At 33.8% G+C, this 26,119-nt stretch overlaps 2 protein-coding genes and 1 non-coding gene across 3 annotated transcripts; 2 read left to right on the top strand and 1 right to left on the bottom strand.

Moving 5' to 3' along the window:
• The first annotated feature begins 3,923 nt into the window (after positions 1 to 3,923).
• On the top strand, positions 3,924 to 5,542 carry LOC142541599 (uncharacterized). Its single transcript, XM_075648092.1, has one exon. The coding sequence runs from the start codon at positions 3,981 to 3,983 to the stop codon at positions 5,421 to 5,423; it is 1,443 nt and encodes a 480-aa protein (XP_075504207.1). The 5' UTR covers positions 3,924 to 3,980; the 3' UTR covers positions 5,424 to 5,542.
• A 6,565-nt stretch (positions 5,543 to 12,107) lies between these two features.
• LOC142541598 (uncharacterized) lies at positions 12,108 to 14,740 on the bottom strand. Its single transcript, XM_075648091.1, has 2 exons — positions 14,319 to 14,740; positions 12,108 to 14,220 (listed from the first exon to the last, which is right to left on the bottom strand). Exon 2 carries the CDS (start codon positions 13,724 to 13,726, stop codon positions 12,947 to 12,949), a length of 780 nt encoding a protein of 259 aa, XP_075504206.1. The 5' UTR covers positions 13,727 to 14,220; positions 14,319 to 14,740; the 3' UTR covers positions 12,108 to 12,946.
• Positions 14,741 to 25,692: 10,952 nt separating this feature from the next.
• LOC142544028 (small nucleolar RNA R71) lies at positions 25,693 to 25,803 on the top strand. The gene has a single exon (XR_012819997.1). It is a non-coding gene; the product is annotated as a small nucleolar RNA R71 (small nucleolar RNA).
• Positions 25,804 to 26,119: the final 316 nt, after the last annotated feature.

Below are 26,119 nucleotides of genomic sequence, written 5' to 3'. Positions count from 1 at the left end.
TCAAACTGAACTGAGCTGACCGGTCACTGGCGACCGGGTGGTACCAAACTGAACTGATCGGTCACTGGCGACCGTATAAAATAATGCTCCCATAATAGTGAATTGACCACAAGCCATATCGCATAAATCTCAAAAATAAGTATTTTCTATTTTCATGCACGTAATATAATTAAATGGCATAATGAAAATATCATGTATATTTTACCAACTGGATTGGATCGCTCCCAAGCTCGCTGCAACCTAAATATGCCATGAAAAATATTCAATAGCTTAAACTTGACCAAACTATGCAATTAAGTTTGAAAATGCGACAATTACGTCTAACGACTTCGTATTTAATCATGACTCCGAACCAACCCGAACCGACACTGAACCGACGTATAGTCATGATTAAAATACGCTTAAAATTATGAACTAATGCTCCTAAAATGATGAGGGTCGAAATCTAGGTGAAATGGAGGCCAAAACAAGAAACGCTCTTTCGAGAGTCAATTTGGCACATCGCACCGTAAATTCTCGTACGACCTCAAAAATGATCCGAATCACGAACGGTCAAAAACACGACCTTTCTAACTCGATGAGGCACTGTCCAGTCCAAGGCCATAGGCTAAAAGCCGACCGAGAACTCGAACGAGCCTCCGAACCGACACAGCAACTTGCTGTAAATTCCAGCAGCAGCAACTTCGCTTTCATCGCGTCGTTTGCGAGACTTTTGGCCATTGGGGCTTGAACCACCGACCATAGCCTCTCAACAACATCGCAAGGAATGATTTGAACCATGGCTAAGGGCCCTAGGCCAGCCACAATTCGCCTCATTCCAGCAACCAACCGAAAGTTCTTACCGAGAAACAATTCTGCACGTCGGGGCATTGTTCTTGTTTTGTTGTCACCGATCGTTCCAGTGGCCATTTGATTGACCATGGCACGATCTAGACATCTAGGGGCATGGTATGAACCGTGGCTAAGGGCTATAGGCCAAACCAGATCCACACCATTCCACCAAAAACCGAAACAACACAAGCTGAAAAAAAAAGGGAACCGAAAGTGGGGAGGGGCTGTTCTGGTGTTTTATTTTTAAACCGATTCACCATGGACCAAGCCACCAAAAGGGCGACTTAGTCACGTCTTAGACATGCTAGGGAAGAGATCTAACCATGGCTACGGGCCTTGTGGCAGCCATGATCAGATTCAATCCCTTGACAGAAAAATATGAAATTTCGAAGCACAAAATGGCAGTGAAGGAATGCTGCTGTCATTTTTCGGTTCCATCATGCATGGGGCTGATTTGAATGGACCAACATGGTCCTAATGCACCCTATTACGTGTCTAGATGCCGCCTTGGGAGCCTGGAGTCGAAACCATCCACCTGAAACCACTGAACAAGAGGAAACGTGAAGCTTGCCAAGGAAAATCAAAAAAATCTGCACCATGGTTTCGAAAATATTTGGACATGCATCTCGATTTTTTTCTTGATAAAACATGATCACATACTGAAAATAATTGCTAATATGACTTGATTGAGGTTTGAAAGAATCTAGACATGCCTTGGTTATCGTTTGAAATAAAAACGAAAAGAATACGACGACTCGGCGCGGAGGAGGTGGAGCGCTTCTTTCCTTTTCTACCTTTCTTCTTACTCGATTTTTCTCTCCTATCTCCCACTGAATTCTCACGGTTTTTCCACTCTGAAATACTCTCTAATTCGGTGATGGGGGAGGGGAAAGGGTGGTTAAGAGAGTGAGGGAAATGGTTGCAAGATCTAGGGAACAAATCAATACCAAGTCTCCACCTTTTGAATTTTGAATTCTAGTTTGATATCAAATGATTTGTTGGTGCATGTTGGGGTGAGGTGGCCGATCCATTACTATCTAGACTAGGTGAGGATAAGGTTGATCATTAATTAAATGGTGCTCCCAAAAATAAAAGAATTATCCTACTAATTAAATACAAAGAAAGGGTCAAGTGTGTTGGGTTGGCAAGGGATAATTTAGCAACTAAGGGGGGGCCGAAAATTCACTAATAAATGGAGGGGAAATGTTGATTATCTAGTAACTTAATAACCCTTAAAAGCCTCACTAATCCTTTAAATAATTTAGTGAATTAACCCTTAATTATTGGAACTTAAATGAACTTATTTCTTAATCACCTCAAGTAATTAAATTAAATCCTCAAAACATCCTTTTTAAATTAAATGAACTTACTTGCTAGCTAAATTAACTTCTGGAAATATTTCTCGAATCTTAAATTCTATCTCAAAACTCCAACTCCAGTCCGGCCTCACTGAAATTAACTGAAAAATCAAACTACTGCATGAAATAATAAAATAATTAACTTCGAAGAAATGCATTAAAATAATCATGCAATGAAGTCAAATTTAATTTTAAAAATCTAGAATTATGCATGGCTTATACGTAGACTGATTTACGGGTTCTACACTTCACGTCACACACACCACGTTTTGAGAGGATTTTCACGCAAGGTTGAGGAAAAAAATCAGTTAAGGGTTCTTCGTTGACTTATTCGCATCACCAATTTGTTTTCGTGCATAATGCAAAGGTAAATTATTCTAAAACACCTATAAATTATTTAAATCATATGAGGCCCAATAAATATTTTGAACGTCAAATTTTTTTTTAAACTTTCGTTGTGCCTTAAGTACTAGAAAACGATATCTCAACAATATTTTCATTCGTTTATTAATGAGATACAATGTCAAAATAAAAATATCTGCTCCACAATAGCTCAAATGAAGGTCTTAAGTTGTTTTGATCATATTATCATGTTCAATAAAATGAGATATAAAATAAAAGTTAATAAAGTACAAAATTATTAATACTTTTAAAATTATTAATACAATGACCATATTGAATTGATGCTAGATAAATTCAAGTATTTGATCTAAAATTAGGTCTCTTGTGAGACATTTTCAAATATTTTTATTCTTGAGACGTGTCAATACTATCAATATTTATAATAAAAAATGATATTTTTGAATAAAAAATAATAGAATAAAAAATAATATTTTTTCATGAATGACCCAAATAGAATATATGTTTCACAAAATTGAATCAATTTTCATTTGTCCAAAAATAGATTTCAAAAAGCATACAAAGTTGTTCAGATTATGATTTGAATTGTTATTATCATAGGACCATAGTCGTTCTTGGGAAAAAATGATCATATTCTATGAACACAATATAGAGCAAATTTGTATTAAAATGATAGAATACAATTATAGGGAGTCAGACATGAGGTTTATAGAAAAAAATTTGTGTGTAAAAATTGATATATAAAATATAATAATAACTTTATAAAATTCCAAAATAAATCTATATGTCAATATAGATAATTAATTTACTTAGACAATAAATCATTTTTATTTGAATTATTTAAACTTAAATAAGAACTTGTTTATAGATTTAAATCCAGTTATATTATTTTCATATAAGAAGTATCTTCTTTTATACAAAACTAATTCTATGGTTGTTGTAATTAGTTTAAAACTATGTTAACAACAAAATTTCATCAATTGTTATTTCTTAAAATAGAGTTAGTCGATGGTAATTTTGGAAAATTATTGTTCATCTGGATAAATTTGACTTCCAAAAAGATATATGGTATAATAAATTTTTGGAAAAAGTATATTTTTGGTCATGTATATGTTTTTTTTATTTTTGTCATTTATTTTGTCATCAGTTTTAGTTTGCTAACTCTTTTTTTTACAATTGGTTTTATAATATAGAAGACAAAATCGCAAATAAGTAAATATATATGACAAAAAATTTAATTTTCCCTAAATTTTTTGCAGACCAAAAAAAAGAAGAAGAATTTGTGTATAAATATTAATGGATAATTACTATCATCTATTACATTCTCTATAATTATTTTTATCTGTGTCCCCTTGGTCATATTTCAAAATTTTCAACGATTGATTATTTTGGAAAAAAAATTTATGATCCCCAAAGATTTATCAGAAATCCATGATAATGAGCATGTTTTCTCCTCCATTCTGTCCCTCGTCCTCTCCATTCTCTTCGCCTAATACCCGTTTCCCTCTCATCATCAACCGAACCTACCTATACCCATCCCTTGCCTCTGATATTTTTGCACGCAAATGCGCCAGAGAATTACGAGCCCACGATTTGCTTGATACTGTTCCTTCTTCACGAAGCCTTGAAGCTGTCGAAATTTTGAAGAAAAATGGAGAATTGCCAATTACAACCATAACTGACTTTAATCAGATGCTGATGTCTTTAATTGCGTCGGATAAATTTGAAATGGCATTGAAACTGATATCCAAGTTACCATCTTTAGGTTTAGCTACGGATAACTGGACGTATTCAATTTTGGTATGCTTTTATTGTCAGCTTAATGAACCGATGGAGGCCAAAAATTTACTGGAGCGCATGTTGGGAAATGGGTTTGTGCCCACTGTCGCTACTTTCACTACTTTGATCGATTCGTTTTGTAAAATCGGAAGATTGCAAGATGCCTTGCAAATGTTCGACGTTATGTCCAGAGTCGGTTGTCAGCCCACAATCAATACATACAATTGCTTATTGAAAGGCTTGTGCTATGTTGGGAAAGTAGAAGAAGCTTATGACTTGCTGACGAACATCAAAAGATCTTCTTTAAGTCCGGATGTTTATACCTACACCGCAGTGATGAATGGTTTATGTAAAGTGGGCAGGTCAAATGAAGCATTGGAGTTACTGGATGAAGTTCTACAAATGGACTTGACTCCCAATGTGGTTACTTATAACACTTTGTTGAATGGGTTCTTCAAAGAAGGAAGGCCTTTAAGTGGTATTAGCTTGTTGAAGCGAATGAAGGAGAGAAATTGCAGGCCAGACTACATAAGCTATAGCACACTGTTCCATGGATTGATTAAATGGGGAAATATTAGAGCAGCTTTGGGGGTCTATAGGGAGATGGTTGAAATTGGTTTTAGAACCGATGAAAGGATGTTGAACACCTTGCTGAGAGGGGTATGCAGACGTTCTCGGGAAGAGAGAGAGCTGGTAAAATATGCGTCTGATTTGTTTGATGACATGAGGAATGGCCGATACACTATCTATCCTTGTGCGTATGATCTGGTGGTAGAAGCCTTGAGCAATGGAAAGGAGTTGGACAAAGCTTTCATGATTTTGAATGAGATGGTTATGATCGGACACTCTCCTCGTACATTCACCTTTGGCGTTGTCATTCGATCACTTTGTGGTACCAGAGTTGTTGACAAGGCGTTATTGGTTTTGATGCTGCAGCACAAGCCTTGTGCTAATCATTATGATGTAGTGATTGGTGAGTTGAATCGACAAGGTCGCTATGTAGATGCATGCTATGTTTATGGCTCGGCATTGAAAAGAGGGGTGGCGCCTAAAAGGAAACCGGCATTTAAATCTTCGCCCACCAGTTGTACATGAACATAGTGGCTGCTGCGATTATTATTGTTAAATCTTTTGCCCTTTTCCAATCTTTAGCTTTTAAGCCAACTTTTTCAACAACGAGTTGATAACATGCCAAAGATGACGTCACCATGAAGTATATGGAACGTCAGTTGCAATTGATTAATTACATGAAGAAATAAAGCCAACAATAAAGCCAACAAATGATATGATGATTGCTTCAAAACCAAATAAAATATCATCTTTCAACTCATTATATTATCTTGATCTAACACTAACTTCAAGTAATTCCTACATCAAATACAAAAATCATCTCTAACACATCAACTCTAAACTTAAGCTAAAAAGAATTTCAGAATATTGTCTATTATTTTATTAACAACTAATTTATTTCACAAAAGAATTTTAAACACAACAAATAAAATATATGTAATATCTAGAATAATTTCTATTTTGATATTCATTAGAAATATTAATGAATTAAAAATTTAACTAAATCTATTTTATGAATTGCTTTAAAAATTTTAAATATTTAATCTTATTATTTTAAATGCTTAAACTTATTACTTAATTGAATGTAATTACATAACTGTTAAAAAATTACGATTGCATAAAAGAAATCTGAAGATAAATTACTAATATACAACAAATATTAAAATGATGCTTACAAAATAAAAATAAAACACAAATATTCATGTTTTAATTAAATTTATTTAAAAAGCTACTTTAATTATTCAAATATTAAATTTTATTGAGTTATACAATTAAACTTAGGGCAAACTATTAATAACTCCTCATATCTAAACATAACTTTCTCCTTACTCATTGTTCCTCAAAATGTTTATTTGAGATCTCTAATCATTTAAATTTTTCAAAAATACCCTCAATCTTCATAATCATGGTACATGTCATTGTTGTACGTATCGAGCATGTTCTTAAAGGCATATGGACAAAAAAAATACAGCTACACAAATTTCTCAACATATATAACATGATTCAAATTATTGATTTTTTATGGCCCATGATGCTTCCATAAAATAAATTGAACAGTTTATCTCTTTGATCGGAGTACCGTCGAGTTATATCCACCGTATTTTACAAATTGCTCATCAGAATCTAACCACACAGTCGCAACTAATGGTTCATGGCGTAGATTCTTCAATAGAACATAACACAGCTTCGTTTCGCTTCCTACCTCAAAGTGTATTAAAAAGTAGTTCAATATGAAAAATAATACATGAGAGGGGCAGTAAGCCTATATCTTTTTATTCAAACATACAATTTATTAATACATGACAACCTTTTGTAGAGGATGAGGAACTTGCTTAACTACTTATATTAACCGGAATACAACACATAAACTTTGAAAGAGAAATATTACAATTTTATCTAAGAAAAATGAAGATGTTGAATGATGTCTTCATCTTCCTTCTGCCTTATTATTTATAGAAGTCTTGAAATATTTTGAATTATTCAGCCAGTTGTGACCGACAATATCATGTGAGTAGTGGTCCTTTCAACCACTAGATAGTGGCTTATCTTTATAGGTGGTTGACTGGTTCATCTTCCACTGATTAGTGGAATCATCTTTTAGTAGTGGTTTATCCTCTATTAATAGAGTGGTTGAAAGGGGATCGATTAAGGTGCCCGAATGTGCAACGGAAGTTTTAAAATTGTTTTTCAAAGCAAAAATCGAGCACCTCATGTACTAGTGTGTAGCAAATACAAAAACACAAAATATGTCATACATAGTGTGTTAAGAATATTTTACCTATCAATCTCAAAGATTGATGTTATGGCTCCAACTAAGGTGTAAACACCTTAGCTCTTGAAAGGATGACAAATCTACAAGCTCTTCTCCTTGCCCTTGGACTCCTTTCTTCAAAATTAGGTCAACCACTAACAAAATAGAACCACCCTAATTTTGCATTAGAAAAATTAAGGTATTTTTCATTGAGAAGTGTAGGATTACCTCAACAAAATGAAGAAGAAAATTTGGAGAGAATAACATAGAAAATTTCGGCCATGGTGCATGGGAGTGAAGTGGAGGATAAGTTGTCTTGGTTGTGTAAAAAGCTAAAACCACTTTTAACATGCCAAGCCTTGAACATTGAAAAAGTTGTCTTTAACCCTTCACCTCCCATGCATGCAATTCTATTTGGGCTTGTAACAATTACAAGGCCCATGGACTTTTACTTAAATGTCTCAAATACATTTGAGACCATTTAACCATTACTTGATTTTACTCAAGCACACTAGTTTAATAATTATTTCTAATTGGGCTCTACAAGGCCCAATGTTGTTTAATTAATCCAACACTTGAATTAATTTAATTATTTGGACTCTACTAGGTCCACTAGTGTTTAATTAATTTAATTTAGTCCATAATAATGTATAGAAAAATCACAATTTTCAAATACATTACTCGTTTGGCCACCTTTTAATTTAGGAACACTTCTTCGAATTAAAAGTTACATTCTCCTTATAGAAGTCATACTTTTATTTTTATTTACGCTTATAAACTTCTTTATAAGCCGTTCAACACATTGAACTATTTTACTTCTCAACGGGATCTAAAAAGTTAGCACTTGTGTGACCCTCAATGGTTCATTGATACAACTAGCCGTGGGTTCACATCTCCATGTGATTCAGACTAAACATGTCCTTATACGAGCATACCCCAATTGCTCCATTCTTAATTATCAACTCCTTGATAACAAGAACGTCAGAACTCAAGTCTGATAGTACCCAACCAATCATGTTAAACGCCTAGCAGCATCGCTTACATGATTCCCTAGGTATCAAATAATAGTGCCTGCAAGAACCATTCAATTATGGTTAGCGTACAGTACGATCCCTTCAACTCATATATCCCGACCGATTCGACAACCATTGGTATATCGAGAGTTGTCAATGAATCGATACTATGTGTCATGTCGTAGTTGCATCGATGGTGTAATCTATAAAACCCCTTTCATAATTATCGACATACTCTGATCAGAGATTTCATACTACATATACATGAGATCACATAGGATATCCATATCCGAAGGTAAGCGGTGAATCCCCGACTACAATGCATCCACTCCTATATGTTTCGACAAAACACCCAACCTTGCCACCTGATGACCCCATGAGAGTCGATAAACAAGTCAAAGTGTAATGCTAGAACATAGAGTCTCAATGTTGTCCCGGGCCATAAGGACTAATGGTGTACAACCATAAGCTAGGACGTTTCCACTCGATAAGTGAGAACCACTTGAAAAGTCCTTTATGGAGAGTTGTTCAGTGCACTCTACCAGGAGCACCTATCTGCACGCTCGGACATCACAATGTCCCCTACCAATGAAACATGGTACTCACATCGCAGATACTAGTCTCGAATTCTAGCGGCCTATATCCTTCTTAGCGGCGGCTGAATCGACTAGGAACTGTTTAGAAAATACAGTATTACAAATATGAGTTTCATGATACACATCATATGAGCATCTCATATTCTTTCTACTATTTGTATATTCAAGGACTTTATCTATGCAACTAGCATGGGTATACAGATAAAGAAGTGCCAAAACAATAATTTCAAATATTATTAAAATAAAGATTGTTTATACATAGAGTTTAAACATGAACCCTCGGCCAACACTTGGCTCGACGGGCACCTACTCTAACAGTGGTTTGATCACATGCCTACTTTATCTTTGTCAGGGGAATCTTCTTCTTTGTATGGTCCCCAAGGAAATTGCTTTTTGTGTGGTCCTTCACAACTTTGTCATGTTTCAGCGAGATGTTTTCGGTCAGATCTTGGTCGAAAAAATTTCCCAAATTTTGGCTCCATATGATTCGGGCATTCTGGGCGACCATCTTCCCACATGAGCCATATTACAGAATTTTCGACGAGTTTCTTTGCTCCTCGACAACATGTTATTCCATAGAAGATTTCTTTTATTTTCAAATAGGTTTTCTGCAAAATTTATTGTTTTCCTGTCATAATATTTAACAGAAAATATCTATTTACAGAATTCTGAAAATATCTATTTACAGAATTCTGAAAATATTTAAATGAAAGTTGACTTTCTCCATCTGAATTAGAGAAACCCATACACCAAATTCTCTTCTGGTGGAGATGTCAGGCTTCATTTAATGAAGCTACAAAGGGTGTTTTTTCTGTTGGAGGATTTTTGATAAAGTTTTGAATATTTATATCTAGTTTCCTTAGCTTGATAAAATGAAAGACTTCATGTGAGCCTTTTTCTGTTAGTTCTAGTGCTGCACTGAAAAAATACAGTTCCATAATATCTCATCTTGACAAGTAATCATTGTTTTCCCATGTCTTGTGCTGAAACGTCTACTACTTAAAACACTACTAGGAAATTTTTTTTTACTCAAATAAGGAAGGTGAAGGAATAAGAACTCTTATACGGCCACGCTCTAAGCTAAGGGTTTAGGGTTTTTTTTATATACAACAAAAGTGCAGTACAAATAAAACCTAGTGGGAGGGGGACTAGGCTAAGACCTCCACAGAAAAGGCTATATAATCATAACAACATACCATAAAAGACACACTACGACAGGGCAGCCCGAAATACAGCAAAACAAAAAACAAAAAAAACAGCGGGTACCCCAGAATACATCAAACTAAATAAGACAAAAGGGTGGGTAATGAGAACTCTACAATGAACACCCACCACCTAATGCCCAAAAGGCGAAAAAAACAAGATCAACGGGGATCAGGTGGTCGCCCATAGGGCAAACTAGTCTGAAGCGCCTTAAGCCTGTAATACCGTCACTATTGAGAGTACGTAGGTAAAGATAAACATGCAGTGGTAGAGGAAAGCACCATACCCGCCTCACTGCCCACACTTTCTGAACCCAACGCGAATGAAGGTAATGTAATAGGAGTAGGAGGATCAACCAGAGAATCCTGAACAGCAGGAGCAAGCTCAACCACCGAAATCAGAATCGGAAAACATACAGGTGTAGGAACAGGTGCAGCAGAAGTATACATCACCTCAACCATATCTGTGGCCTGAGACGAGAGGTTTTGTTCCGCCGCAAGCTTACTAAGAAGAGTCTTAAACTTTTGGGTCGGGGTTTCACAACACAAGAAGTCTCACAAGGGCCAGAAGCAGTAGGTAAATCCTGCAGTATCTCAAAATAATTCTGTGTAGATATAGGCCGAGTCGGATCTTTTTTCAAAACAGGCCGACACCGGGGATGCTTTGAAACCTGCTCTGGAAGCTCAGAGGCAAGACCACTAGACGGGGCCGGATAAAAGTTAGCACCCTCTGACAAAACGCTATGTGAGACAGGAACAAGAGGGACATCCTGAAGTGGAACCTGGGGCTGTTGATCAGAAGACGGAGGAGCATGAGCAGTCTGACGCTGAGGCCCACGCCGCCTCAGCCTAGAAGGTTTTACATTTCTACAACCAAAATAAAGAGAATGTCCCAACAACTTACAATGAGAGTAGAAATGGGGAACTTTCTCATAGATAACCTCAACAATCTAACTATGATCACCTCACCCTACCCAAATCATATTCTGACGAGGCTGAAGTACATCAATCTCAATACAGAAACTAGCAAAAGAGCCACTGGAACCTTCAGCGGTAATCTCATCAACCTTAACTGGATTACCTAAAATATTCGCAATCGGGTACATGTTTTTTTTATCATAAAGGTGCAGGGGGAAATCGAAACCGGGGCAATAAAAAAATCCTCCTCATATTTGAACTTTGGAGTCAATTTAGAAAACCGTATCACCACAGTTTGAATGGAAAATCTCAGGCTTATCCCAAAACTTCAAATAATCCTCCTCACATGAAAGAGTGAGAACCATATACCCACGATGAAGAAATCTAATAGTATGGAAACCCAGCAAACTATTGCAAGAAAGAGCAGATAAAATATCTGTATTCAGGGTCAAACCATGGTTCCCAGAAATGCGCCTTATTAAAGAAAAATGAAAATGAGCAGAGAGGGAGGAAATAACCTGATCCGAAATAAGATACCGAGAATCCCATCACGAATGGTCAGAGCGGGCACCTCATCCATCGAGTCAAAAAAGTCAGAAAAACCCTGAGCCTGTGAAGATGGAGACGAACGGCACAAAAATATCTCGAAAGGATACTGTAGGAGGAACAGAATGACCAAAAACCATCAAAACATCCAGAACGGTTACACACACAAGATGAACTGCCGAGTCAACCCGTTGAGTATGACCGAGTGACTCAGCCGAGTCAACTCGCGAGTCACCGGCTGGCGTCTTACAGAGGGCCCGCGAAGGAGTGGAGAACACAAACCCGGGGTCCTTTCCAGTAGACTAGGTAGGAAGACTGGTACAATTGAACAAGAGAAGTCATAGAAATCGAGTGAAATAATTTAAATTGGGCTTTTTTTGATTGTCAACGATTTTTCTGAAATTGACGGTGCAGAAATCTTATCCATGACTTGTGGAACGTCCGGTAAAGAGGAATTGGAAAAAGAAGCATCCATGTCTGAGTAATTGGAGTTAAGTCTGTCGTAGCTAGGGATTGGTGTACAGAATTCATAGATCTGAAATTCCCATCAGGATCAGGATTTGCTCGGAACGGGACCTAAACCATTAGACTCGATGTTTCACATGGATTCCGGATCTGGTCTTTGATTTCACAACCGACGTCGGAGCTGGCTGGAATCGAGGAAAATGTACAAGGGATCCGCGTGAACCGTAACGACGTGACTTTGTCGGCCGATTTGGGTAAGCAAATGAACTCCGGTTGACCTAAATTTTGGACACTAAGAGCGCCTTGAAGAGACGATTCCAAGGTGTAAGAATTGAAGGCAGAAGATGAACAGAGTCTGTGCTGATTCTGTTCGCCGGAATCTGCGTGATTTCCGGGCATTGGGACGTCAAATCGACCGAGCAAACGTACTCCAATGGACCTGAAAATTTCATAGTAGCGTTGTCCCGATGATGCACTTGATCGTACCATTGGCCGGTCGGAAACCAGCGTCAACATGGGGGTGAAATTTTGGGCGATTTTTAGGGGTATTTTAGTCACTATTCACTAGTGAGAATTTTTTGGGGCTGGATTTTGGTTTAGGATTTTTTAATTAAACACCGCCGGAAGCGTGGAGTAAGTCTGCAAAGGCTAAACAAACATCACATCATCACTACAATAGAGAGCCCATAATACAACAAAAAGCATGCAAAGACCAACAGGGCACCCCGAAATGTATCAGTAAATGCATATCAACATGTGTCAAGTGACCGCCCATAACTTAATCCGGCCTGACTCTTCTAGGTCTTGTAAAACCTGCACTTCTAGGGAGCGTGTGCGACCTGGTAGTGGCAAAAACTGACAGGCAGTAGTAGGAGGAAGAACCATATCAGCCACTCGAGGACCACTCCCATGGTCGATCTCTAAAGGAGTAATGGAAACAGAAGATGTAGGATCAATTATTTGCATCTGAACGATAGAAACAATCATCAGATCTAGAAAAATTGGGACTGCATCAACATGAGGAGAGCTCATCCCAACACTAGAACGCTGAGCATTATCAGAAATCACGGAAAGTAACAACCACAGAGATGATTGGAAGAGTAGGCATCGGGGTCACCTCAACATTAGTGCCAAAATGAATGTCCTCAACAATAACATCATGAACATGAGACATATGAGCTCCAGAAGACCCATCTAGACCAAGTTCTTCTCGAACTTGTAGAACCCCAAATGGACTACACAATGGAATAGAAAAAGTATGCTGCCGACATTGATGCCGACGACGACACCTCTGAAGATTCAAACCCGGATCTGGAGGCACAGAAATAGGACCACTAGGAACATCATGAGTCTGAACCAAAGGAGTCGGAACATAAGATGGAGAAGCATCGGGTTGCTTGCCCTGAGCTTTGTCACGAACAACAATAGATGGAAAACCAGTGTGAGCACAGCGCTGGGAAGAGTGACCGAACATCTTGCACTCAGAACAGTAAAAAGGAACTCGTTTATAAACCACATCAAAGTGAAGACCATGAGAACCCCATCCAACCAAAATCTTACCCGGACAGGGTTGGGAAACATCAATCTCCACACACACATGGGCAAAAGAGCCGCTGTAACCATCTGCAGCAAACTCATCCATCTCAACAGGAGTCCCCAAAAGCTTGGCAATCATAAATAGAGTCCGCCTTGAGAAAAGATGAAGAGGTAAATCAGGAATCCTAACCCAAACCAGGGCAAGAGGCGATTCCTCCGCAAAATTAAATTCCGGAGTCCACTTAGGAAACCTAATCAACACCGAACCAATAGAAATAGTGTCAAGAGATGAGAATTTCATAAATTCTCCTCACGATTAAGAAGTAGAGCCATGAACCCCTGAAGAAGAAATCGAACTCTAGGCGATCCCACTAACTCAAACTGAGAAATGGCAGTCAAAATAGCATTATTGGGTGTGACACCCCTATTCCCAGTAATGCGTCCAATCAAAGAAAATTTAAAAGGCTCAACCAATTTAGACATAACCACATCCGGGAATAGTATGATCTATCACTTCCGCAACACCAGAAAACATCTTAACACGAGGCAAGGAGATGCTGGAGCAAGTAAATCATGGAATGAACGAACAAATCTAGATGAAACAGCACTTTTCTGGTCCGAGTTGACTGCATGTATAGAATGGTTGACTGTTGAGTCAACTCAGCGAGTACTGCCGAGTGACTCGCCCGAGTCAACTCGTGAGTCACCCGCCGGTGACTTACCTAGGGTCAGTGAAGGTGTTGAGAGCATGAATCCAGGGTACTTTCCAGATGGCTCGGCCGGAAAAGGGTCTGACTGAACAAGAGAAGGCATAAAAATCGAGTTAATAAAGCCAAATTGGGCGTTTTTAATTGCCAACGGATTTTTTGAAATTGAAGGCATAGACACATTACCCATGATAGGAAGAGCCTTTGGCGAAGAGGAATTGAAAAAAGAAGAAGCCACGCCAGAGGAATTGCAGTTTGAGTCCGGCGATTCTAGGGTTTCATTGCCACAGTTTGTTGATCTGAAATTGCCGCGGGGATTGAACACTGATGGGGATGGGTGATGAGGCATTTCGATTGTCCATGGAAGGGGATTCAAGATCAAGGCTTGGTTGGAACAAAGGACACCGGACGGCGCCAGAATCGGTGAAATCGTGGAAGATGGCGCTATGAACAGTAACGGCGTGACTTTGGAGCTTAAATCAGCCGAGCAAATGGACTCCAATCGAATTGATTTTCGGACACGAGGGTCGACTAGAAGAAGGGAATCTATTGGTGTATGAGCAGTGTTGATCGGACTGGTGGATGTTGTCGACACATGAATGGCCGGAAATTACGGGATTTTGGGAGGCGATTTGTACATGCTAACAGTATCCGATAAGGCTACTTTTTGTATATGTTGTTCGCAAAGGAGAGGTGAAGGATCAAGTGTGCTAGTGCCTTGAAAGGAATTTCAAACACTACATTCTCTAGTGAGCCTACAATAGCTCGTGTTATAAGAATGTTAATACCGATGAATTAAATCGAATTTGGTTTTAAAACCAAGCGGAAGAAACTCGAAGTAATCCTTCGTGAAGAAGACTGTCATATTAGAAAACATTTTAACTTATGTAAACTGAATAACCAAAAAGGGTAGATTAGTTTTTGCATTCATCAGTTCAGTATCAGTTCAGTTATGGTGACAACTGAACTGAAGAATACAGAAGATATGTTTATGGATGTTCGGAGTCTTCAATTGCTCCTACGTCACCCCTTCTACATCCTCGGGTAGGATCTACTAGAATACTTTGATTTATAAAACTACTTGTACAAACCCAATCAGCTTAAGACTTACCCACTGCCTAACTGAATTCCTAGTCTAGACTGAATGAAGCACCTTCCAGCCAACACTTCTTTTACGTTTATGTGAGAAAGAATACATACACAAGTTTAACGCCTTAGTGCAAGACAGTATCCGTTGCATCTTGAATTCGTCTCTTTGACTTTGTGTCTCGACTTTTCGACTGCCCTTCTAAAACATTTTGTCTTTAATGCTCTGATTCAACATCCATTATTGTCCTTTGACTGAAGAATTACTTTGTACCTTTGTGTATAGCTGGAATCCTCATAAATAATTTGTATTCATTTACAACTGAAAGATTCTGACTGATACTTTGAACTAATCAGCTGAACTGATCTTCAGTTGGGCTGGTCAAATCAGTTAACTCGTCAGTTAAATTGATTTGACTCTCGTTCAGTTGAACTGATCCACTGGTTTTTTTTCATCAGTTGAACACTCCTTCGGCTGTCCAGGCTGCTGAGGTTCTCCTGTTGAACCACCTATCAACTGGACAATCAGCTAGGACTATTCAATTGACATAATAGTTAGACTGATTCAATTTGTGCGATCAGTTGAGTCCTCAGTTTTCGATGTAAACAACTCGTGACTGATCCTAGCTTCTGCACTCTAAGGTAATTTATTAGTAACACAAATTAACTAGTTTTGTTAACATCAAAATCAAGATTGGGAACCTGAAAAGTTTCAACAATCTCCCTCTTTTTGATGATTACAAAACTTGAGCAGTTAAGCACAATATATTCAGTTTAAGGGTTAGTACATTCAAACATCATTAAAATCTCCCCATCAAGAACTGAAATAAAGAAGTTTTGAAAACCATTTTGAGATAGATGATAAAAAAAAATTCCCTCCAAAACTGAATTGAAAACCTCTTTGAAAAATAAACAGAATTAAGAAAAAAACTTTTTAGTTGATGAAAAAGGAAGAATTCTTCTCAACAACTGACTTTTAAAAATTGATTGAAAAACAATTTTTCAGTTTGAGGGTAAAAGAAAAACTCACCTCAGAGACTGAGTAAAAGTCCGTATTTGAAAAATACTTATCTAATCATTCATTTAGTGGTTATAATTGCTACAACTTAAATAATAATTCACCCAAGTGTAGGTTGTCTGCAAGTAATATATTTCGTAAGTACGAGATCGATTCTCAGAGAGGTTATTTTGAGTTTAAATTTATTAATTTATAGATTACCAAATGCAAGGATGAAGTTTACAAATTATAATTTTGTCAAGGCTTGAGGATTTATTCTTGGTTTATATAATATTGTTTAACTAAAAGTAAAACAAAAGAAACCACCATAAATAATTGTTCCAAGAAAATTAAACACACACATAATATAATATAGTTCCCACTATGGAAAATAACGAATTAACCGATATTTTATATATGGTACCTATGATTATAATTATAACTATATAAATAAATAATTGCATAAAGTAAATGTTAAATTAAATCATTATATTTCATTTAGAACAACCAGCAGAGCCACGCTATTGCCTAAATGAAATATATTGATTTAATAAGTTAGTTGCGGTAAAGTAAAAGTTAGTTGCGATAAAATAAATGTTAGTTGCGAAAAAGTAAAAGTTAGTTGCGAGAAAGTAAAAGTTAGATGCGAAAAATAAAAGTTAGTTGCGATAAAGTAAATGTTAGATTGTTAGATATTAGTATTAAATCATAATATTTTATTTAGAACAACCGGCAGAGCCACGCTATCGTCTAAATGAAATATTATGATATTATTATATAAATATATATATATATATAAAATAATAAGTGATGAAATATTTATTGTATCAAAATTAAACAACAAATCAAGATAACCACTTTAATGGTATCAAGCATTTGATGTAAATTGATAACAACAAATAATTCATTTTTATACCTACAATAAAAATAGGTTAGTTAAATGAAAAGAAATAAAGAAATAATATACAAAATATAAACAATCTTACTTCACCAAGAATGCATCCTCTTCACCTTGACATAATAGATTTAGCTTGTCATAAGCTTACTTTTGATCAACATTAAAATATCACTCATAGTTGAGAACATGAAAGAAAATATATTGGAATTTAGAACTTTGATACACACTATATTTTACAATGAGATAGAATGATTCTCAAGCTAGCACAAGGCCTCTATTTATAGGCCAAATGAGATAAAAGGTCAAAATTTTTATTAATGCCATGTAGTTGCAATAGTATTATTTGTCTTCTCCAATTTCAATTCCATGTCCCTTCTTTCAATGCTTTGTTCCACAACTTTAATCACCGAATTTGACTCTGCTCAAAACAGGTAAACATGTGGGGAATTGCCTGTAGATGAATTTGGCCACTTGGTTCACCTCATTTAATTAAATATTGAAATAGTTATGATTTTTTTACTATATGTTGGTCATAGTAAAAGTAAATTTGTCCTTCTTTTGATATTTACACAATTTGATCATCTTAATGAACTTTTTAGGCAATCATGTCTTCTGCAAAGTTGTAGATAATTTCTCAAGGATTCCAAACATGTTTGAGTCACCTCCATTTGAATTTTCTAGCTTGAGTTATCATTATTTTACCAACACGTAGAAAACCTGAAAATAAAACATATTTAGTAAGACAATTAAATATAAACAAACAATACTAAAATAACATAATTTTATAATTTTAATGAAACTTAAATTTTAAAATACAGGTTTTAACATATAATAAATTATTAATTTTAAGTTTCATCACACCCCCACACTATCTTATTACTAGTCACTTAGTAATAAACTTTATCGGAAAATCACAACCTAGATTCTTTATTCCTTTTATATATTCAAATACAAACATATTTATTAAAAACAAAATCATATACGGATTTATATATATATTTTCGTTTAATATAATAATATATAACTAAATGTGTTTTTATTATTATTCTTATTTTCACATAATATATAAAGTAACAATATATATATAATTTTTTTTAAAAATTTCTAAATTTTTTATATTAATATATTCAAAAAGATAATTCACACCACCCACCATAACATGTATAATATCAAGAATATTATTGTAAAATCCTCAACTCCATATATTTTTTCAGGTCAAAATGTTTAAGGAATAACTAGTTTTCACTCATGGAGTTGGAATGAATATTAACTCTAATTGAAAAAGGCTAAGTATTAAAGCAGACAATTAATTAAACTAATATTGAAAACAAAATAGGAAAATTTACAAAGAATAAAATACCCATTTTTTTTAATTGTTTTTTTTAAATAACGTGACTGCAAAATTTTACAATAACATAAAATTTTTTATCCAAACATTCTACCATATATATATATATATATATTGTATATATATAAACATTTATATAACGGATACATCCGACTACCTTTGAAACTTATCTAGCACAAACAAATCTTTTGTTTGTTTGTTTGTTTGTTTGTTTTTGGAACACAATATTGATGTTTTCAGAACACATTGATAGTACATCAATCAAATCTAAAAAAATTACAATGAATAAAGTATTTTGCAGTCCGTTATATATTTACTTCTTTTTTTTTCTTTTTTCAATAAATATATTTTTTTTAGGGGAGTTATATTCTTGTAATTAACAATTTTTTAATAATCAATAGAAGTTTATTAATTGTTTTCTCATTTCTTACCACTCACTCACAAAAGATGTGTGAGTATATATTATACTTTTACAAAAAATTCTTTCAATTATACATGTTAACAACCATACAAACCATATCTTTTAACTATATTCTCATAAAAATTTTAGAAATTATTTTATTTGAAAACACATACAATTATATATATATATATATATATATATGAACACATCTATTATATATTTTATATTAATTGATCAAAATATATATATAAATTGGTACATATGAAAAACTAATTTTTCTTTTAGTCTGTATTTTGAATATAATGAATATTAAAATCTAGTATATTGTGATTTTCCAATAATTATTAACTAATGCGTCTCAGGTGCATTTTATTGACACCTTACTAGACATTGAACTAAAAATTATTATTATTATTACTATATATAAGTATATATTTTAATTTTTATATAAAAAAACTAAGAGAAGAAGAAGAAGAAATTATTCATACCTTAAAGAAAAACATTAAAACATACCGTTGAATCACAAGTTTAGCATCACATGAATTTTATTTTCTTACTTTTGGATGTTGGCCAATTAAGTTGAGATAAGGATGGATCTGGTTCATGACTAAATCCTTGCAGTAAATCAATAAGTTCACATTCACTTGTAGCAGAAACTAACATCCTTCGCGAAGCTAATGAAATAAATCCCTGTTCCACAACATCATCAAGAAACGATAACAGTTTATCATAATAATTGTTAACATTTAACAAACGAATTGGCTTATTGTGGATATTTAATTTTGCCCAACAAACAGTATGAAATATTTCTTCCAAAGTACCAAAACCTCCTGGCAAAGTAATGAAAGCATCTGAATGTTCAATCATTTGAGTAATTCGTTCATACATGTTGTCCACTTTCATTTCTTCTCCTGTTGTTGGTCCTGTAAGATTGGCTAAGGTAATCGGAATAATGCCTAAAACTTCACTTCCACCTGCATGCGTAGCTTTTGCAACTTTTCTCATGAGGCCAACTTCACCACCACCATGTACCAAATGAATTTTTTTTTTTAGCAAGTGTTATTCCAAGATTTTCTGCTACTTCTTCATAAATTGAATCTTTTCCTGCACTAGATCCACAAAATACACAAATATTTTTGATTTTACTTACCGTGGACGTTGGCATGTTGAGAAATATGTTTTTTGTAATTGTTAGATCACATCATATGAATTTATAAGCGTAACATGCCAAAAGTTAATATTTGAACAGGAAATTATTATTATTAAAAAAATAAAAATGACAAAATTAAAACAAATATATACAGCGTAGTTTTGTGATTGTGGCTCACATCTTCCTCTGATTTTACGTTCAGTAACGGCTTCAATGCCTTCTATGAGTCGAGGATATGCTTCCCATCAAATTTTCTTATAAATTGGCAAACATGGTCTTTTAACGTCAGATTCCCAAAACGAAATTCTGTATATATATTTACTTATCTAAATAGATATGCGTTACTACAGTAGGATCTTTGTAAGGCTGATTCCACCGCCCATATTGATATTCCTCCTGTTGAAATTGCCACCATAGTTTAAGAAGTTCATTTTGCACGTACCCACTAGAATACGTATCAAGAACCTCTAGAAAATTATCCAAAGGCTCTTTACTCAGACCATTCTTAATGAATAAAATTTTATCTTCTCTATTCATTGATGTCATTTCAACATTTTTGCATTTTCCCTTACAAGGACACCTTGCACATTTATGACATCCACCTATACGTTTAGCTCTTCGCTTTTTGGCATATGTGCTTTTACCAAATCCTGGCATATGTCTTATTATTAATTCAGTTGCTTCCCCAACCAATCGGACTTTTGCTTCAATTATCAAACGAACATCATTCGGTATGCCATATGACATCATCAACCTTAGCCGCTCACATCTAGCTTTATAAATTTTTTTCAACGCATTATCAGGTAAACAAGCAAAATATTTACTGAAGATTCATAATACACGCATCCATACTATTATTATTATATATATTTCAATTATTTTGGGAAAACTGAAGAAATCGACTTAAACAGTCACGGAGTACCGTTATCCGCCACTTAACCGGGAAATGAACTAGAATCTGCAAAACAAAATGAAAATATCAAACAACTATTGTGGATCATATAAAGGCATAAACTCATTATTAAGAATTTCATTTTCTATAAAAGGCTTAAATCTTTGCCCATTAACTTTAAACACGTCATTATTTTTAGAATTTTCAATATCAACAGCACCATGAAGATAAACAAATTTGACTATAAATGGTCCTGACCACCTCGATCTTAGTTTACCTGAAAATAAATGCAAACGAGAATTATAAAGCAAAACTTTTTGTCCAATTTCAAATGACTTTCTCATAATATTTTTATCATGAAAGGCTTTAGTTTTATCTTTATAAATCTTTGAATTTTCATATGCATCATTTCTTAATTCTTCAAGTTCATTTATTTGCAATTTTCTTAATTTAGATGCATCATCTAAATTAATATTAAATGCTTTAATTGCCCAATAAGCTTTATGTTCAAGTTCAACCGGTAAATGACAATGCTTACCAAAAACTAACCTATATGGTGACATCCCTAATGATGTTTTAAATGCAGTTCTATATGCCCATAATGCATCAGTTAATCTTAAAGACCAATCTTTTCGATTTGGATTAACTGTTTTTTTCTAAAATTTGTTTTATTTCTCTATTTGCAAGTTCAACTTGACCATTACTTTGAGGATGATATGGGGTAGAAACTTTATGTGTAATGTCATATTTTCTTAACAAAGAAGAAAATGATTTATTTATAAAATGACTTCCCCCATCACTAATTATTGCTCTAGCTATTCCAAATCGGCTAAAAATATTTTTTTAAAAAAATTTTATAACAACTTTATGATCATTAGTTCTACATGCAATTGCTATAATCCATTTTGAAACATAATCAACAGCAACTAAAATGTACGTATATCCAAAAGATAATGGAAATTGGACCCATAAAATCTATCCCCCAACTATCAAATATTTCAATAATTATGATTGGATTTAAAGGCATCATGTTTCGTTTTGAAATTGATCCCATCTTCTGACAGTTTTCACAAGATTTGCAAAATAAATGCGTATCTTTGAATAAAGACTGGCCAATAAAATCCACATTGTAATATTTTTGTAGCTGTTTTATTGGATGAAAAATGACCTCCATATGCTTCAGAATGACAAAATTTAATAACATTACTTACTTCATTGTCGGGTATGCATCGTCGAAAAATTTGGTCAGGACAATACTTAAATAAGTAAGGATCATCCCAATAAAATTTTTTAACTTCTATCAAGAATTTATTCTTATCCTGTGAATTCCAATGAGAAGGCATTTTATTTGTCACAAGAAAATTTACAATGTTAGCAAACCAGGGCATAATAGTAGCATAAAACAACTAATCATCTGGAAAATTTTCATTTATTGGTATTTCATTATGAGATGATTCAGTCATTATTCTAGATAAATGATCGGCTACAACATTTTGTTTTCCTTTTTTATCTTTAATTATAATATCAAATTCTTGTAACAATAAAATCCACCGTATTAATCTTGGCTTAGCATCTTGTTTATTTGATAAATATTTTATGGCAGAATGATCGGTGTAAACAATAGTAGTAGAACCAATTAAATAAGATCGAAACTTATCTAATGCAAATACTACTGAAAGTAATTCTTTTTCAGTAGTTGAATAATTTATTTGGGCACTATTTAAGGTTCTACTAGCATAATAGATTGCATAAGGTTTTCCTTCTTTTCTTTGTCCTAACACAACTCCTATAGCATAATCACATGCATCACACATTAATTCAAATGGTAAAGACCAATCTGGAGGTTGTAAAATAGGTGATGTAACTAAAAGATTAATAATTTTTTTAAAAGCATTTTCACATTTCTGAGTCCATTCAAATTGTGTATCTTTTGTTAAAAGATTTGAAATTTGTTTAGATATTATGCTGAAATTTTTTATAAACCTTCTATAAAATCCTGCATGACCCAAGAATGATCGAACTTCTTTGACCGTTTTTGGTGATGTTAAATTAGCAATAACATCAACTTTGGCTTTATCAACTTCAATTCCTTTTTCAGATATCACATGTCCTAAAACAATCCCAGATTTAACCATATAATGACATTTTTCTCAATTTAAAACAAGATTTTTTTCTTCACATCTTTTTAATACTTCTTCTAGATTTTTAAGACAATTTTCAAATGAGTTTCCAAAAACAGTTATACCATCCATAAAAACCTCTACATATTCTTCAATCATATCACTGAAAATACTTAACATGCATCTTTGAAAAGTAGCCGAGCATTACATAAACCAAATGGCATTCTTTTAAATGCAAAAGTTCCGAAAGGACAAGTAAAAGTAGTTTTTTCTTGATCTTCTAATGATATAGGTATTTGATAATACCCCGAATACCCATCAAGAAAACAATAATAAGAATTTCCTGCTACTTTTTCTAGAATTTGATCTAAAAATGGTAGTAGGAAATGATCTTTTCTAGTTACGTCATTTAATTTTCTATAATCAATACACATACGCCAACTAGATGGAATCCTAGCTTGTAATAACTCTCCCTTTTCATTTTTTATAACAGTGATGCTGGACTTTTTAGGTACTACTTGTGTTGGACTTACCCATTTACTATCTGAAATTGGATAGATAATTCTAGCGTCTAATAGTTTTAATACTTCATTCTTAACAACTTCTTTCATATGTGAATTTAACCTTCTTTGTGGTTGTTGATATGTTTTAGCATTTTCTTCCAAGTGAATTTTATGTGTACAAATTAAAGGATTCATACCTTTTATATCTTTCAAAGTCCATCCAATTGCATTTTTATATTTTTTAAGTAATTTAATCAAATCTTCTTCTTGATTTGGCAAAAGAGTGGAAGAAATTACAACAGGAAATGTTTTATTTTCACCAAGAAATACATATTTCAATTCTAATGGTAAAACTTTAATTCAAGTTTTGTATTATCATCTTCTTTAAAATTATTTTTAGACTCAAAATTTTCTATTGAAAAAACTTCAGATTGTTGATTTAAGTTTTCTTCTTGTATATTTTCTTCCACAATTGTTTCAATTTCATTATCATATTCATTTTCATTAATACTTGGTTGTTTACATAAATTGAACACATTAAGTTCTAGAGTCATATTTCCAAAAGACAATTTCATTATTCCATTTCGACAATTAATTAAAGCATTTGAAGTTGCTAGAAATGGTCGTCCCAATATTACTGAAATTTCATTATTTACTTCTATTGGTTGTGTATCCAAAACAATAAAATCTACAGGATATATGAATTTATCAACTTGAACCAACACATTTTCTACAATACCTCTAGGTATTTTGTTTGACCTATCCGCCAGTAAGAGAGTAACAGAAGTGAGTTTTAATTCTCCAAAATTAAGTTTTTCATAAACTGAATAAGGAAGTAAATTCACACTTACTCCAAAATCCAACAAAGCTTTTTTAATTTTATTTTCTCCAATAATACATGAAATTGTTGGACAACCAGGATCTTTATATTTTAAACTAGAATTATTTTGAAGAATAGAATTTACTTGTTCAGCCAAGAATGCTTTTTTCTTCACATGCAATTTTCTCTTTACAGTACATAAGTCTTTTAAAAATTTTGCATAAGAAGGTACTTGTTTAATAGCATCTAATAATGGAATATTTATCTTCACTTGTTTAAAAACATCATAGATATCAGAATCACTTTTTTGTTTTTTATGATTTGTTAATGCATGAGGAAATAGTGGAGGTTTATTTGACTTATTTACTATTTCAGATGATTTATCATTCACCATATTATTCTTAAAATTTAAGGTATCATCATTCTCAAAAGTATCAGGATTATCATCCTCACTCTTTGATTTTAAATGATCCTTGTTTTCATTACTATATGGATCATTAACTATTGTACCACTTCTAAGGGTAATAACAGATTTTATTTGATCAATTTTTTCATTTTTTAATTCTTAATTTTGATTTTTAGGATTAGGTTGAGGTTGAGATGAAAATTTTCCTTTTTCATGAATATTAAGTGCAGATGCAAATTTTGCAAGAGTTTCTTTCAAATCACTCATAGATTGACTGTTTTGAATATTGATAGACTCTTGCTTTTGGATAAATGCATGAATTACATCTTCAAAGTTTTTTCTTGGAGGTGTAACATAAGGAATATAACCTTGATAATTTTGGTTATTTTGAAAATATTGTTGTGACGGTTGTGCATTATTATCATTCCTCCAACTAAAATTAGGATGATTTTTCCATCCAGGATTATATGATGGTGAAAAAGGATCTAGTATTGATTTTTTATAATTGTTAACATAATTTGCTTGTTCATGGAGACATTCTTTAAATGAAGGTAATGTTGGACAATCTTTTGTAGCATGATCACGTGTATCACATATATGACAAACAATTTCTTGAATACTTTTTAATTGACCACTCTTTTTCATTTCTAACGACTCAATTTTTCTTGCTAAAGATGCAAGTTTAGCTTGAATATCTATATCATCTTTAAGATTATAGATACCACCCCCATTTGTTGAATTATTGTTTTTAGTTGTTGGTGGTTCTATTGTGCTTATATTATCCCAATTTTGAGCATATTCTGCTAATGAATCCAAATATTCCATAGCTTCATTTGGGTTTTTATCTTCAAAAGTTCCATTACACATGAATTCTATCATTTGCCTATCTTTAGGTATTAGACCTTCATAAAAGTGAGAAACTATTCTCCATGTTTCAAAACCATGATGTGGGCATGTATTAAGTAATTCTTTATATATATCCCAACATTGATAAAACGTTTCTCCTTGTTTTTGAGAAAAAGTTGTAATTTGTCTTTTAAAAGAGTTTGTTCTATGGGAAAGGAAATTTTTTTTGAGAAATTATTGTTGCATTTCTTCCCATGATCTTATTGAACTTGATCTTAAATTTTGTAGTCATGTTTTAGCTTTATCTTTTAGAGAAAAGGGAAAAGCTTTAATCGAACTATATCCATGCTACAATTTTGATCATTATAAGTGTTACAAACTTCCTCAAATTCTCTTAGATGCAAATATGGATTTTCAGAATCTAAGAAAATTTGGTAAAAGTTGAATAATTTGATGTTTGAAGTTGAAATTAGATGCATCAGGAGGAAAAACTAAACAAGATGGGGCACTAGTTCTAA

This window comes from Primulina tabacum, chromosome 4, assembly GCF_025594145.1.
Source record: "Primulina tabacum isolate GXHZ01 chromosome 4, ASM2559414v2, whole genome shotgun sequence".
NCBI classification, from domain to species: Eukaryota; Viridiplantae; Streptophyta; class Magnoliopsida; order Lamiales; family Gesneriaceae; genus Primulina; species Primulina tabacum.
The sequence above is the reverse complement of the archived record's forward strand: the minus strand, read 5'-3'. Positions and strand labels throughout refer to the sequence as shown.